This window comes from Nematolebias whitei, chromosome 5 (genome assembly GCF_014905685.2).
Source record: "Nematolebias whitei isolate Nwh7 chromosome 5, NemWhi1, whole genome shotgun sequence".
NCBI lineage: Eukaryota > Metazoa > Chordata > Actinopteri > Cyprinodontiformes > Rivulidae > Nematolebias > Nematolebias whitei.
This window is the reverse complement of record NC_056502.1, coordinates 36,423,923-36,441,396: the sequence shown is the minus strand read 5'-3', so window position 1 is coordinate 36,441,396 and position 17,474 is coordinate 36,423,923. Positions and strand designations below refer to the sequence as shown.

Sequence of the window (17,474 nt, the reverse complement as noted above, 5' to 3'; positions counted from 1 at the left end):
GTGTGTGTGTGTGTGTGTGTGTGTGTGTGTGTGTGTGTGTGTGTGTACGGGGAGGTTTCCCCTCATGGGAGGACTTTTTAATTTGTGAATTCTGACCCACGTGCCATTTGCTCAAGGCCATGAGCTCTGCACTGGTTGTATCTGCAAAAACATGATTCTAAATTTGGTCTGGACACTTTATTGTGAAAGGAGAATATTTGTTGCACTATAATCTTAGAGACTGCTTTTGTTTGCCATGTTTCTGTTGCTTAAAAAAAAAAAAAAAATAAACACAAGTTAATTGAAAAGTAAAAGAAAATTTAAAATAATGAACAATTATTGATCATAAATAATTTAACATCCAAGCAGAAACAAGGAGAGTTCAAATGAGGTCAGAGAATGATCTTTAGATTCTGATTGTTCTTCTTTTGGGTCTCAGATTATTTTAGGACATGTGAGCTGCCATCAGCAGGATGCAGCTTCAGCATGAGAAGAGTGCCTCCTAGTGGCTGAGAGGAGGTATGATTAGTAGAAACATCTAAATCTGCATCCGTGACATCAGCAAAGGCTTTTTTTGATTTTTACCTGATCTGTTATTGATCTGAGCACTGGTTCTAAGACTGTGTTTAACTCTGATGAAGTTCTAACTTGTCCTGGTACTTCTGACTGGGATTTGTTTAGTGTTCATCACTGTACAGGTGCAGATATTCATCCTCCTCCTTTTGTGTCTGAAACACCCAGAGAAGCTGACTGGGAACGCAGCGACAGTGTCACGTTGTGATGTCCTCTCCTGACGAAGCTGCCTTTAAGAACGTCTGGTAGCTGCACGCAGCTACTTGATATTCCAAGGTGCGAGCGGCTTGTTCCCATTTGACCAGGAGGAGCCGGGGCTGATTTGAAGACAAGAGGAGTAGAGGTCTTTAATTACAGCCCTCTCTGTGGCTTCAGGCACCGCTGGCCCCACTTCACAATTAGGACCAGCAGTTAGTGGAGCTAACAGGGAGGGAGGAGAAATTTAAGCTAAACAAAAAAGGAGGAAGTCGTCTGCACGTAGAAAGAAAATCTGTCAACTTCTGCGTTTTAGAGCAGGCAGGACACTTCTTCATGCATGACCCCACGATGCAGTCGGATAATGCCAATGGGCCACAGTAAGTGCTCCCAGGAGCCCCATCCCACCCCTCCCATGTGTGGCTGCGGTGCAGTGACTGTACTCCAGAGCTGTAATGGCCTCAGCAGCCGTAATGTGTTTGGGCAGATGGGAGAGGCAAGTGCTGATGTGCTTAACTACGCATTTTACAGCTGAACTATTAAAGAGTTGTGCTGTTTACACACCAACATTTGAATACCTGTCTTCAGGCCAGTTTAATTATCCGGGCCCTTCTGTTATTTCTGCCGCTTTGTTGTCTCTCAGCTTTTTGCACGAGGCATGAGAGATTTGTTTGCAGCTTCATTAAGATATGGTGGTGGTGGGATGCATTTTGCAGAGAGCAATAAAAAAAATAAAAAAAAGCTCAAGTATCTCCATTCTCCCTGCCTTCCTCACACAAACAGATAGTGTACGCATCCATTTTCTTATAAAGTCATTTAAAGTCAGAAAATTAAAAAATGCCCTGTGATGCCTGCACTTTGAAATCTCTCGGGGCTTTAGGCGAAGGAGCCGAGACACACACCACCACGCATTCATCCTGAGACGTTTGATTAGCGCACGAGTACTTATAGAGGAGAAAGGGGCCTGCGTTATAATTTTGTTTCATAAATTCCTTCGTATGTTCATCTTCAACTTCACGTTCAAATAACCCATTAATCAAAGAGAAGCTGGGGAAGAGGGCATTTCGCCAGCAGAGCCACAGACTCAGGGCCTCAGTGAGCCGCTGGTGTTGAGAGACGGCAGGAAGCGACGCTTTTTAATTATCTGGACTACATACAGGATGTCTTTTTTGATTGTTTTAATGAGGCAGCTGGCCTATTGTCTCCCCTTAATTCCTCCATTGTTTTTAGAATATGTCATAGTTCTTTATTCTTTTATCAGGTGCTCTGCAGGAGGATTCAGACAATAGCCTTCTTTCCAACTGCATTGGCCACTGCACAAAGGCAGCTCACTGCAGACAGTCAGCAGGCAAACAAGTGCAAATCACTGGCTGCACTTTGCTCAGCCTTTCCCCCACTTCCACAACTTAAGGCTTTTGCTCCTTCGCTCTAACTCTTGACTCATCCACCCCCAGTGGCGCCATCGTCACCAGTGGCTCACCTGCTTTTCTGCGATTTAAATCGCTCGTCGTGAAGAGGCTGTCGGAGGCAACAAGCTGTGACAAATCTTTGTAAAGAACTCCTTCATGGAGTGTTTGTTGTAGACTGATGCCCAGCTGACGCCTCTGCAGACAGCCTTCATGTGAGCCCAAAATACTGTGCGCACGTGCATTCTCTTTGGGTTTGCATTTGTTTACAGGTGCCTGACCCAAATTAGAGTCTACGTTTACAGCAAGACGAGCGGCGGGTGTTGGGAGTTTCTTCGTTTGTCCTGTTAGCAAACGATCTTATGGACCGCTGCTTGAATTGAATGAAACTTACAGATGTAAGTCTGCAACCCACTCACCCAGCACACACACTTGCTGCCCCGCTCCCCTCAGGAAGGAGGTTGAGGAGCATTAAGTGTAGAACCACTAGACTGAGGAACAGCTTCTACCCTGAAGCTGTCAGACTCAGAACCAGAATAATCACTGTAAGAAAAAAAAATAGAAAAAGAACTGAACAGTAGTCCCTCGTTTATCACGAAGCATCCGTACCCTGAAGACCCCCGACAAGTGAAAAACAGTGAAGTAGGAATAGTAGTACAAGTAGTAAGTAGTAGTTTATTTTAGTATATATATATATATATATATATATATATATATATATATATATATATAGGTATTTTAAATTCTTCCCAAACTCTTGCATTATTCTAAACAATGTTTCTAAACTCTAAAGGCTCTAAAAGAGCACAGCATGTCATGATCTCAGCTCTCTGCCTCCGCTGCAATCTCAGCCACACCCACGTCTCTGCTCTGCATGGAGATCAGCTGATCAGCTGCATGAGGAAGCTTCTCCCACAGCTGTGGGCTGCACACAGGCGCTAAATAATTTAAAATAATTCATTTTAAATTTAAAAAAAATTCACGATTGTGCAGCTCAACCATCAATCAATCATTGATGATGAATCAGCATGGATTTTAAGATTCTTTTAGTGGTTTTTAAATGTCTCATTGGTCTCGCACCGTCTTTTCTTGCAGAGCTGTTATTACCTTATGAACCCCTGCAGACCCTAAGGTCCTCTGGCACTGGACTACTAACAGCTCCAATAGTCAGAACTCACACTTATGGTGAGGCTCATTTCCAGTACAATGGCCCCCGTCTGTGGAAGAGTCTGCTGGAGAACCTGAGGGCCGCAGAGAATGTTGCTGTTTTTAAGAGCAGGCTCAAGAAGACCCATCTTTTAAACTGTATTTCCTGAACTGGATCTATCTTTCAGTCTATTTTCCATACAACTGTGTGTCAATTGGGGGAGGGGAGGGTATTGCTTGCTTTTATCTTGTGTGTTTACTGTTTATAATTCTGTACAGCACTTTGAGATGCTTTTAGTATAAAGGCTGATTTATAAATAACATTGATTGATTGATTGATTGTGTGTCATTTTCAATCTTACTTTGAAAAACCGCAAAAAACGAAGGGTGAAGTTGCGAGGGACTACTGTAATGCCACTTTAATTGGTGATATGTGACTTATCTGTGCTGCTTATTATCTCATGCTGCTGTATTCATTCATACCCATCTGCTCACCACAGACTCATGTTCAGGCTGCTGTTGTTACGTTGTATTGTTTAACATTATCAATGTTTAGTGTATATCTTAGTATCCTTATTTACCGTTTCTTTTTATACTTTATATTTTTCTATTTTGGGGTGTAACTGGGACCCTGTGTACATAATTTCGTTCCACCTCATGTACCACATGTGATGGAAACGACAACAAAGTTGACTTGAACTGATTAATCGTCGGAGTCAAGCCAATTCAAGATGGCCGCCTTAGAAAACACACAAATGGCGACAGCTCAGTCAGTTTTACAGACATTGAGCTAAAAATGTGTGTGAAGTTGACAAATATACCCAACACATATTACACAAAAAATTGTTTTAAACACTCCCAATAACTATTGAGTTCAACTCTGTCTTCCTGTTAGCAAAATATCCTGTGATCCACAGGACAGATTTTAATTAAATTCTCAGAGTAGTCTTAAAACTACAACTGATTAATGCTTCTGAGTCTAGTCAGCTCAAAATGCCCACCACAGATAAGTGACAGAGAAACACTAAGCTGTGTCTAGCTCAGTCAGGTTACTGACACTGATCTAAGATTTGATGCTGCAGTAGCTGAGAGTCATCCCCAGCACGTATGCCTAAGGCTAACTGGGCGACGTGCATTAGTTTAAGAAAGGTCAGGTCTGATGTACAGTGTGTCAGGATCTCTCCCTGTAACCAGCACTGTGCTGCCTCGGTGTTTTGCTCAGTAAAACTGGGACTTGCAGTCCTGAAACTCGGCTTCTTACTCACAACAGATGGATCTGTGGCTTTCTTGGCTGAAAAAATGCAGTTTTTTTTATTTATTACAGTCAAACATTCTCATCAGACTCGACATAGTATTTCAGTTGAGGAGAGCATGCAGACTCTTTGATTTGGATTGATCCAAACAGGACCGATGAGTATCTGCGTCTAAATGCCCACTTCCTAATTTTCTTTGTAAGCTGAGCTCGTCTGAGCTGCTGTAAGTCGTCGAGAAGGGAGAAACCTTTGTGGCTCTGACCACGATATATTCCTCACCATTGTCAGCGGCAGTTTGTATCTACCTTGACGGTGAGTTGGGCAGACAGAGGAGAGGAGTTTTGTTATTTTAATTAGGAGATAAAAATTCAAAGGGTCTCTCCAGGCAGTGTGTGGTATGACAGAATCAAAACGATGAAGCAGAGCGGCCTGAAGTGTGCGCGTCGTCACAGCAGATTGGCCGACAGATAGGCTCCGCTCTTTAAAGTGGTGCTGACATGCTGACGTGGGCACACACACACACACACACACACACACACACTCGTGAGGAGAAAGTGTGCACACAAATGGGACTGTGAAAGATAGCATATTTTAATAATATTTCACTACTTTGACATGTTTGTACTGGTCTAATTTTGAGTGAGTCACCAGCAGACAGAAAGGTTTTAATCAGGAAACTGAAACGTTCCATTTTTAATTTATATAATGGAAGATTTTTTTTTGTTTTAAGTTTGATGTGGAATTTATTTTTATTTTATTTAACCTTTATTTTTACCAGGAAAATCCCATTGAGATTAAAAATCTCTTTTGCAAGAGAATCCTGGCAGCAGCACTCGGAGGTTACAGAACGTTCACAGCAAAACCTGAAAAAGTGAACTGCGTCATAAACAAATTAATTCAAAGATTCCTCAGTTCAAACATTTACACATGATTCCTTCTCCAAATCAGTAAGAACAGCCTTAAAAACATTTAGTGGCAACAGCTCCTTTAGGTTCATGTATTTCTGCAGCTGGTTCCAAGAAGACGGAGCAGAAAACTGAAAAGATTTATTTCCAAGTTCAGTTTGGACTTTAGGCACAGAAAGTAAAAATAAGTTCTCACAACGAAGAGAGCATCCTCCGGTGGACTTTCTCTTTAAAGGCCTACAGATACGAAGGAAGAAGTCCTTGTATGGCTTTATGAATAAAAATATGCAATGGTGGAGTCTACGAGTGGCCAAGGACGTCCATCCAACCAACCGGTTGTATAAAGTGCAATGATGTGTAAAACCTTTTAAACCTGTTATAAATATTAAGACTCCATGATAAACAGTATCCAGTGAATAAAGACATTTAAGAGGAGCATGCATGTATAAAATGTCACCATAGTCCAGTACAGACACAAAAGTAGCATCAACCAGTCGCTTTCTAGCCTCAAAAGATCGACAGGATCTGATCCTGAAGTAAAATCCTAGTTTTAACCTCAGTTTCTTCACCAGCTGTTGAATGTGGGAAGTAAAAGACAAAGAATCATCTGTTAAAAATCCTAAATATTTTTACAGATACTTTTTCAATTTTCAGACCTTCAGCTGTAATGACTGGAAGATCCTTACGTTCCAATCTTCCATTGGAAAACAGCATCACCTTCGATTTATCAGCATTTAAAACAAGCTTAAGGTGATAAAGGTTTGTCCGTAAAACATTAAAAGCTGACTGTAATTGAGTAAAAGCACTGTTAGGAGAGAGACCAGAACAATATAAAACCGTATCGTCACCATAAAGATGAAATGTTGCACGAGGCACATTTACATTAAGACTATTTATATATATAATAAACAAAAGTGTTCCCAGCACTGAATAAATGCATAATGAGTGATATGGTGAAAAAACATTACCTGTTTTTAAAAGGTGTTCAACCCAGCTACTGCCTGAACTCCCAAAGCTCCTTACAAAGACAGCTCAGTGGTTACTGTTGCTGCACAGCAAGAAGGTTCTGGGTTCAATTCCCAGGCTGGACCTGGGTCTTTCTGTGTGGAGTTTGTTTACGTGGGTTTTCTCCAGGTACTCCAGTTTCCTCCTACAGTTCAAAAACGTGCATGTTAGGCTGCCAGGCCTCTCTTACTATAGATCGGTGACCTTAATGCAGTCCTTCTCAAATAGTGGGGCGCGACCCCCTGGGGGGGCCCGGAGCAATGCCGGGGGGGCGCATGTGACCCGGGGAACATTTTGCGGCAGGGATTAGTTGTTTTTGTTTTTTTTGTTTGTTTTTTCCACCATTCTCATTTTGTCAGGGTGTGTTCGCGTTCGGCAATTGTTTGCTAAAATCCAGCAACTCTCAGTCTGACTAATAATAAAGTTATGAACAAATGTGTCTGTCTTGTCGTTTGCGGGGCCGTGCTTGAACCGTGTCGCTGTGACACCTCAGCTGGTGACGCTCTGGACGCTTGTCACCCACAGCACGCACGAGACAGAGAATAAAGTCAAAGCGAGAGCGTTACCTGCTCCTCTTCCTCTTTTACTTTAACAATTTATTTTAGTTTGTCAAAGCACAATTTTTGTGTTTTTAATACAGAAGTAATGTTTAATAAATGTTAGGACTCTATTCTTTGCTAACAAAATATATTTTGTCATTAAACAACTTGTCAGGTTCTTGTGAGCGCGCCGCAGGCAAATTGATGCACTTTAAGTCTTTTCTGTTACAGACTATAAAACAATGTTAATAATCTTTGTTGTAAGTTGATCTATATTTCTTTATTTAATTGATGTTAATAAGGGTACAATGTTATGCAGAGGCGTATTTATAACATTTTTTAGACAAATTATACTATTTACAGTCGCGGCGGAGAGTTGGGGGGGCGCAAAATGTTTACTTCTTCCTGGGTGGGCGTAACCGAAAATAATTGAGAAGCACTGGGTTAATGGAATTTGCCTGGTTAAAGTACAGACTTTTAAATAAAGGTTAATGACTAAAGTACAGACAGCATCAGTGTTGTAAATATCTGGTAGGAGAGAGCTCCAGTGAGCGGGTGCAGAGCAGCTGAACGCTTTACCTCCCATAGAAACCAGATGGACTGCTGGAACAGAGAGGTGAATAGATGAAGATGGTCCAAGACTGTGAGAAGGTATATTGGTGTGAATAAGTTCAAACAGGTATGAAGGAGATAGATTATGCATGGCTCTAAAGATGAGAAGCAAACTTTTGACTTGAATGTGGTAAATAATGAGAAATCGATTCAATTGATATCACGCGAACGCTAAGATTGCTCCGCCCACATGGAAATGTAACCCAGGGTGAGCTAACCTCCAACAAACAAACAAACAAACAACATGGCTGTAGTGGTGGAGGAAGAGAAGCTCACGGCACTACCTGAAGCATTTAGTGAAGCATGTTTACCTCATCAGCCAACATGAAGGCAAAGAAGACAGGAAACAAACTATTACAAAGGTACAAACTTGAAATAGTTTCTGCAGAAGATGTTTTCATGGTGCACAGCGACACAGGGCAATAATTTACAGTGAAATTCAGTATGTAAGAGTAAATTTAATATTACACAACCTAATAAACACTTTGTACAAAATCTGTTTAGTGTTAACTGATTATAACAAACAAAGACTAAACTTATGCAACCAGAAGTTACAACATATATCTACATTTAAAACACAAAACGAAACACACCTAGCTTTAAACATTAACCTTTAATTTAACCGTTAAGCATACAATGTAATTATGACAGAAATGGAGGATTTATCTCTAGTTACCTTCGTACAGATGTGGTACTTCCTGTTTATCACCGTTTTATTCAGCTGCTCATGAGGTTGGCCTTGGAGCTTTATCATCTTTTACATTTTTCTAAACTTTATTTAGATTTTTTATATGGAATAAACTGCATTACATCCACTAAACATTCAGAGTAACGCTGTCTGAATTACATGTTCTACACTAACAACGTTTAACCGTTTTTTCCTGATGATTTTTCATGAAATCTCTGACTGCAAAGCATTCATAAAGCAAAACCCTGACAATGTTGTTGGAGGAAAAGGGGGCGCACTTCCTGCAGGTAAGGGGTGTTTAACTTGAGGACAAATTGCAATCATTGATTGGTCAGTTGCTGATGAGCCTGTTGGATTGATTGATTGACAGATGGAGTTGTGTCAGTTCTTGAAGGACACGAGTCATGAGGTTAACTAATGTCTCATCCACTACAGTGCACTAGAAACTTGTCATGTGCTTTAGTAAAAGTAGTGTATTACACATGGTCAGTGGAAATAGACCACAATGCATTGTGGCCTTAGCTAACAGAACAGGCTAATCTAGACTAAGAGAGCTAACGCCCACAGCTTATTGGGATTTTCAGACTTGCAAACCAGACGTGTCTAAAATGTCTCCTCTTCTGTTTGAGCTAAGGAGCTGAGGAATTCTAAGAAAATGTTTTTAAACCTTATAATAAAACATTTACATTTAAATATGACTTATATATGTTGTAGTTCACAATGTAAAGCATGTCAAATGTTGTGTGGCTTGTTTTACTCCATGCTACAACATTAAAATCAGCTGTTCAGTCCAGAAATATTGTAGGTGATGACTCATAGTTTTTTTTTATCGGGGCTCTTGTATAGTTTTCAGTCTGTGTTTGTGTAAAAAGAGAGAATACAACAAAAAGTGTGACGATGATGTTTGGGGATGATTCATCGGCACTCTAAATAAACAGAAACCAGGACTGTTTGCTCACAACGTTCATGTCTACAGGGCAGATTTTAAACCTGGTGATTCAGACATTTTGTGTCGACATGAGTAATCAGTGCTCCACATGTGTGGGGGCTCTCCAGCAGTGTCCCCCTGCCTTCATCCTCTCCTCAGGACTCTTTTTATTCCACAGCAGCCAGGCCTCAAATCACACGTCCCCTCTCAGCCTGACGCTCCGTCGGTATGTTTGCACATCTTTGAAAACCAACAGCGTGCTTTAATTAATTGTCCAGCCTTCCTCAGAAACAATGTCCTAATTCTGCCATTTAGCGCGAGCGTATCATAGTTTGTTGTTATCTCCGCAGCCAGATTTCTGTAAATAGTCATATTAAAAACTTTAATCTCTTCAATGGAAAATGAAGTGCAGCTGAAAAGCCTGTCATGTGCTGAGATAAATTTTATCTGAGCTAAAACCTTCACTCTCTTCTTTCACACCCCCCTCCTCCTCCTCCACTCCCTCGTTCACTGACTTAATGAAAATGTTCAGAAGATTTCAGAGAAATGCCTAATCCCAAAACACAACAATCTAATAACGCTGAGGACCTGTTTCTGTATCGTAGCTGACAACAGGACTTTAGGAAACACTTTTTACACACTGAGGTAAAACTTTGCAAGTGCTTTAACAAGTTGAGTGAAAACAATGAATTAAAATCATACAGCTACTTAAATTGCATGGATGACACTTAAGGCTCCCACATACTCAGGCGTGGTTCACTCTGCAGAAGTCCGCGTGTACCGGATTAGACTCAACGCAGTCTCGAAGCAGACACCCATATGGCATGTCTGCGCAAAGATCAATTTTTACGACCACGTATGTGTACTCTGTGTCGCACAATAAACTGCCTGGTGACGGACTGTTTTGTATTAAATTCCCCTTCTTCATCCCTGGTCTGGTTTAATGGTCTTTTCTTTTGTTGTTTTTTCCAAGAGGCAAGTGATCTCTTCCTCCTCCGTTGATGCCATGATTGAAATAGTCAGAAATGATGGAATTTGTCACGAAAGAATTAAAATCAGGTCCGGCATGGCTGCGGGTGGGTCTGGAGATTTCCTGGTGGGCCGCTCTGATGTGTGGGCTGCAGGGCCAGCGCTCCCTGTTCTTTTGGTTTTTTAGAACTTTTTATTAACAACATAAACACAGAACACCACTGCTGCTGCTCCTGGGCTGCCAGCTGCCTCTACCCAGGGCTGCCAGTAGAGCTCTTTTGTGTGTGTGTGTGTGTGTGTGTGTGTGACCTGTCAATCAATCCAGTAGGCGTGTCAGCAAATGACCAATCGGCGACCTCAATTTGTCCCGAAGGTAAACGCCCCTTGCCTGCAGAGCTGGGCTGCAGCCCATCAGGGTGTACGCTTGAGTATGAAGTCTCAACTGTCTCTGGACAGTGTCCGTGAAGCTCACAGAGTACACACAGTACGCCCGAGTATGTGGGAGCCTTTAGTTACTACCACATCACGTTCACTCTCTGTAAATTTGTTGAAAAATAATGTTTCTATTGGCTAATGTTGATTAGCTGAATTGTGTTCCCTTCCACTGTTTATGACATATTTTGCTAACCAGACAAACACACACAAGCATTATCACCTTTTTGTGTCTTTAGCACTTAGCAGTGTTGCTACAACTCCTACTGTTGCTTCTTCAAACTTCTACTAAAAAGGAGTTTAAGCACATTACTCTTTACATTCAACTGAGTTCATACATGCAGGAGTTTGACTTTACCTCTTACCTGTTCTACACTGATGGATCAGGCCATTAAAATAAGTTTTAGATGATCTGTATGCTGCACCTATGAATGTCCTTTGTTGCAATGCATACAACCGGACTTTTTAAACTAAAATTACACCCTTTCTACACTGAACAGGTCTCTCTTGCAAATGAGTCCCTGCAGCTCAATGGGATTAACCTGTATAAATAAAGGTTGAATGAATGAACAAAGCTCTCCTGTCTTACAATAAACATTTAAACATCTGTCTCCACTTTGTCCAGGTGGCCAGCTGTGGTGCACCACCACCAAGAACATGATGGAAGGCGAAGAGCTGGTGGCGTTTGCGGTGGACTTCGACTCCCGTCTGCAGGCGGTGAACCACATGTCTCTGAGTGAGGGCATGTACCCAGCCCGGCTGCTGGACAGCATCCAGCTCCTGCCGCAGCAGGCCGCCATGGCGTCCATCCTTCCCACCGCCATTGTCAACAGTGAGTGTTTGCAGAACTGGAGTGCTCTGTTTAGATGTCCATGCATGAGTCTTCCATCCTGCCGGTTCACAGCCTGCACTCAGTCACCTGCTTAACAAGGAGCGTTGTTTCCGGCGGGCGTAGATTAACCCAGATGAGTCTCTGTGCTGGAGATAAGAGCCATTGACCTTCAAGTTTTGGGTTCATATAAACACACTGAGGCTCAAACTAAAGTGTTAATTGCAAAATACTTGCCTCATGCAAATAGTGTGTTTGTTTACTTAGCGAGGGCTATCTGGGTTCAGCTCGACAGGGAGGCTTCTGTAAGCAGATGGTCCAGTGTTCTTGTTTGCCCTTGAGAAAGGGTACAAACCCAGTGGTAGCGGCGCAGAGATAGGCTGCAGCTGAGGATTTGGCGGAAAAGCCTTTTAATGCAGGCTTTAAGAGTCGCAACTGGAAGAGAGGAGTGTTTGTGTGTGCACGCTGATGTGCAAGCTTTTTATCTTTCTACTTACATATGAAAGCACCGTTTGGATCCTGATAGCGTGTCCCCTTTGTCCCTTTCTGTCTCTCTTCAGAGGACATCTTCCCCTGCAAGGCGTGTGGAATCTGGTTTCGGAGCGAGAGGAACCTGCAGGCCCATCTCATGTACTACTGCAGCGGGCGGCAGAGGGAACCTGAGACAGTGGTGGAGGACAGTGACAACGGACTCCACCAAACTCCCAGTATTTGCCCCTTCCCTCAGTGCAACAAGACCTTCTCTGGAGCCCGGGCCCTGGAAATGCATTTAAGCACCTCACACAGTGGTGAGTGACACAATCAGGAAATAAAAGCACTATTTATTTTGTTTTTTTTAGCATAAAATGTTTTCTTTAAACAATTCTGGCTTTTTGCAGATGGTTATTTTGAATTTTAAATGAAAATGCTTTTGAAAAACATAACAAAGACGCATATGTAAAAATGACTGTCATATCTTTAGAGAAATATACATATCCTACTGTCAGCTTGCAAAGTTGACAGTTTATCCTTGAGAAGAAAAAAAACAAGTGGATGGGAATAAGCTTGGCATAATGCTCGAGTGTTTGATGGCTTCTACAGTTAACTCCAAAGGAGAAGAGGGAGTCGAGATTCTGAGCATTTCTTCCTTTTATCTCCCTCACAGGTGTCAAAATGGAAGAGAGCCTCCCTCCTGGCACCAGCTTGAAATGCACAATCTGTAACTACACGGCAGATTCTCTTATTACATTCCAGCATCACATCATGTCTCACCTGTCACAGGCGGCCTTCAGATGCAATCACTGCCATATCAGCTTCCAGAGCCACAGGGAACTCTTACAGCATCAGGACTTACATGGGCACGGCAGCAAACTTCACAGGGAAGGCGACGGCACTGAACACTCCCCCAGGGGGCCCGAGGAGAGCCTCCAGCAGCAGCAGCAGCAGGCCCGTGCCGAGCTGGCCAGCAGGAAGGATGCTCTGCTGGGAAGTCCCAAAGGGGCCCTCAGCAAGGAGACCAGCACAGACGGAGAGGCTGACAAGGCTGAGAAGAAGCCCCTGCTGACTGCTCAGAAGGGAGAGGCCCACCCAGGCAGCAAAGCCAGTTTTTCCTACACTAGGATCAAATCTGAGCCCTCCAGCCCCCGTCTGGCCTCCTCCCCGGTGCAGAATAACATGCCTACATTTCCCATGGGCCCCTTCTTGTCTCAGTTTGCCTTCTCCCAAGACATTTCTGTAGTCCCACAGGCTTCAGAGATTCTGGCGAAAATGTCAGAGCTAGTTCATCGGAGGCTGCGCCACGGAGGAAATAACTACCCCCCTGTCATCTACAGTCCTCTGATGCCCAAAGGGGCCACCTGTTTTGAATGCAATATCACCTTCAGCAACCTGGACAACTATTTAGTCCATAAAAAGCACTACTGTAACAGCCGCTGGCAGCACATGGCAAAGTCTCCTGACTTCTCTGCGCTCTCAGATAAGGTTTCTGAAGCTGTGAGCCCTAACAGTGGACACAGTTCTGTCAACCTGCTGGCTGGCTGCCACCCAACAGAGGCTGACGCCCATCTCATGCAGTCTGCTTGCCTGAACTCCAATGTGCTGGATATGATCAATGCTGGGGCTAAAGGGCCAGATAAGGACCTAGTAGGACAGGTGAAGAAGGTCTCCACCCCAACTGGAGCTGAAGACAGGCTCAATGGGAAGCAGATGGAGGGGAAAAGCCCCAGCACAGGGTTAGTGGAAAGTGATAACGATCCCAACAAGACAACTTGTGAAGCCTGTAACATTACCTTCAGCCGCCATGAGACTTACATGGTCCACAAGCAGTACTACTGTGCCACTCGCCACGATCCCCCCATGAAACGCATGTCCACCAACAAGGTTCCCTCTATGCAGCGAACCATGAGAACCCGCAAGCGCAGGAAGATGTATGAAATGTGTCTCCCCGATCAGGACCACCAAAGGCCCCCTTTGGCTCAGCCGGGTTTTCTTGGAGTTCCTCCTTTAAACCCTTGTACATCTCAAGAAGCTGTAGAAAACCTAGCTGACCGCTTCCACCCCCGCTGTGATATCTTCCCTGGGATGGTACCCAAACACCTGGAGGCCTCTCTGACTGTCACTAAACCTATCCTGGCTCCTAAATGCAGCACTGTGGAGCAGCAGGAGCTGGACGCACCCATTGATCTCAGCAAAAAATGTTCACCAGTCTCTGACAAGACATGTAGCTCTCCCAAAAGACTTTTAGACTATCACGAATGTGCAGTGTGCAAGATAAGTTTTAACAAGGTGGAGAACTACCTAGCACACAAACAGAACTTTTGTCCTGCAACAGCAGCCGCTGCAGCTGCTGCTGCTCAACAACAGCATCCACAGCAGCAGCAGCACAGTGAGAGCAGCACCCTGGAGCCCAGCATGTTCCCAGATGTGAAGAGCGAAGGCAATAACAGTCCTGATGATGGCTACGATAAGAGCCCTGGCAAATGTGAGAAGAATGGGAATGGGAAGGTGATGGTGCAGAATGGAGGCATGTTCCCCCCTCACCTGGGGTCTGTGCCAGGACTTAAGCCTTTTCCTGAGCCCCAGCTCATCCCATCAAAAGATGAGAACAAGAATATGTTTCTGCCTCACTGCCTTTATCCTGGAGCAATAAAAAAGGTGAAAGGTCCCGAGCAAATATCACCGTATTTTGGGATAAAGCCAACCGATTATGTGACTGGGGGGCCTGTGATGCAGGGAGAAACTGGAGAACAGGAGCAGAGTGTTAACGGAGGAGAGACAGGAGCAGCTAGGGAGCAGGCGTCGCAGCCAGCTGCTAACGGTTGCCCCCACCCCGGCAAGGACCCCCTTCCTCTCCTGCCCAAGAACCGAGGCATGGTCATTGTTAACGGGGGGCACAAGCCAGAGGAGCGTTCAGGCACAGCCCCACCGCAGCAGGAGAACCAGCCACTGACAGAGAGCCAGCCCTCCAACACTTCACCCACATGGGCCACCGAAAACCAGAGCGACTCCAATGAGAACATGTCCCCCCCCTCAAAGTCTCCTGCCGAGGAGGCGGCACCTGCTGCTAACAAAGGCGTGAACGGCTCTGGAAGTGGCAAATACTGCCGCCTCTGTGACATCCAGTTCAACAACTTATCAAACTTTATTACCCATAAGAAGTTTTACTGTTCGTCACATGCTGCAGAGCACGTGAAGTAAGCTGAGAAGAAGAAAAGACTTGCTCTTCTTCTGCTTTCCAGACGTTTCCTTCAGACTTTTACTCCTTTTTCTCCTTTGTTTTGGTACACTGTTGTGTCTGGAATAGTGCATCCTGCAGTGCAGAACGCTGCTTGTGGACAATCAAGAGAAGCTTCTTCTTTCATCGTTTTAAGACTTCAAATGCAAAACCATTGGTTTAAAAAAAGAGAAACGAATCAAGAATAATATTGGTGCCACGTTCACATTAATTTATTTTACAATCAGTATTAATAGGAGTAGTGACCTTAATTTAAAATCAAAAGGAAATTTATATCAGAGTTGTTTGTAATGTTATTGTATAATCATTCTTGTGTAGCACACATATTGTTTACACTGTATTGTAGGCTCAAAGAAACGATAAACAATACAAAAACGAGATGCATTTTAGACACAAAAATAGCTACTGAGGCACTTGTGTATTCTTATTTGCTGTTCCAGTTTCTGTATGCTCAAAATGTCTCCTGCAGATTCCTAATGACTTGTTCGCCTTACAAATCACCGTTTAGGAGTGATTTCCAGGCCTGCACCTCACATTTTGGCATATATCTACATGGCTTTGCATACATATGTGGCTGTTTGTCCCCGTCCTTTTTGTTCAACTCAGATGTGGATGTTTTCATGAGGAAGACTACATTCTTGTATAGTACTCGTATTTCTGTTTGATGATACACTTTGTTCTCCCTTTTTGAAATTTGCTCTCAATGCAATACTTTGTAAATGAGGTAACATTACTGAAAGCAGTATTATGAAATGGGGACTGTGCATATAATTATTTGTAACCCCGCAGGGAGAGGGAAAAAAAAGGCTGTACAAGAATTACATTTATTGCTGATGAACAAGCTGGGTGGGAGGTCAGTGGGGGTACTGATGTAAAATGATCATTCCAATGTCCTGATTATGGGAGAAAATGTTTCTTAAACGTTGTTGCTATGCATGTATATGGATGGAATTAAATTCCAGATCTGTTGGAAATTTTTATTTTAATGTGGTGTCATAATTAAACTTAAATCCTCAGGATGAACCAGTGGTCTCCATTCTTTATTTTCCTGTACACACATTAGCATACGGACAGATTTGCATGTATTATTAGCGTTTTCAGCGTGTTGTCAATACTAAACAGGTTAAAGAAAGAAAAACAGGTTACTGAAATATCTTGAATCTGACACAAAAGGAAAAAAATACTAAAAATTTAATGGAGAAAATAATGAAAATCAGACGTTGCTTTTGAGTTCTGGTTCAGCAGAATTATAAAAATATAGAAAAGTTTCGACAAAAAGGATGGTACTCTTAACTAAATATATTGAACTACCTTTTGAAGAAATCACTAAAATTAAGCAGTTGTAACTCTGGGTGGCACGGTGGCGCAGTTCGCTGTTGCCTCTCAGCAAGAAGGTCGCCAGATCGAATCCCAGCCAGGGGGCAGTCTGGGTGGAGTTTGCATGTTCTCTCCGTGCATGTCTGGGTTTTCTCCGGTTACTCCAGTTTCCTCCCACAGACCAAAAACATGCACGTTAGACTGATTGGTAACTCTAAATTGGTCCTAGGTGTGAGTGACAGAGTGAATGGTTGTTTGTCTCTGTGTCCCCACGATGGACTGTACTGGTTCAGGGTGTCCCCCGCCTCTCGCACAGTGACTGCTGGACATGGGCGCCAGTGACCCAAAAAGGAAGAAGCATGTAAAAGATAATGGATGTAACTCTCTGAGACTTCTGCACTTATTAATTTTTGACAACTGCTCCAGCCGTCTCAGGTTTGAAGTTTCCTGCTCCAGACTGCAGGTCTCTTCTTCCATCGATGTTCAACAAGATCAGGGCTCTTCAGAACAGTCCAACGTTTGGTCATTCTCGGATGTTTAGCTCTATTTCAGGTTATTATCCTGCTGGAGAACACGACTTGTGACCGAGACCAAGCATTTAGTCACTGAGCAGCACATTTCGCTAATTTTCATCGATCAAGACGTTCTGTGTGAGACGCAGCAGAGCAGCTCCAGAACATCACTGCACCTCCTCCGTGTTTCACTGCAGGCAGCTCTTTTATGCTTCAGTTTGGGGTCAGTGAACACAGAGCTGATGAGACTTGACAAAAAACTCCAGCGTTGTCTCCTTACAGTCTCACGTTCTCATGGTTTGCTTTCTTCTGCCATGTTTTTCAGCTCCACTTTGACTCAAACCTAAACAGATGCTGCGACTGACACTGATGTCCTGGAGTTTCCCTCTAATCTCTAATTTAAGTTGTTCTCAGTACACACAAGTCATCAAAATTCAAAGGCTTCATTTAAATAAAAATAACAAAAGTCACTGC

At 43.3% G+C, this 17,474-nt stretch overlaps 1 protein-coding gene across 1 annotated transcript in view; it reads left to right on the top strand.

Annotated features, from left to right (window-relative positions):
* The window catches only part of zfpm2a (zinc finger protein, FOG family member 2a), a 170,264-nt gene extending 155,067 nt beyond the window's left edge, over positions 1-15,197 (top strand). Inside the window, exons 6-8 of the mRNA XM_037676439.1 lie at positions 11,256-11,462; positions 12,020-12,247; positions 12,604-15,197. Of these exons, the coding sequence (XP_037532367.1) occupies positions 11,256-11,462; positions 12,020-12,247; positions 12,604-15,134 (2,966 nt within the window). The 3' untranslated portion in view covers positions 15,135-15,197. The remainder of the gene's footprint in view (positions 1-11,255; positions 11,463-12,019; positions 12,248-12,603) is intronic.
* Positions 15,198-17,474: the final 2,277 nt, after the last annotated feature.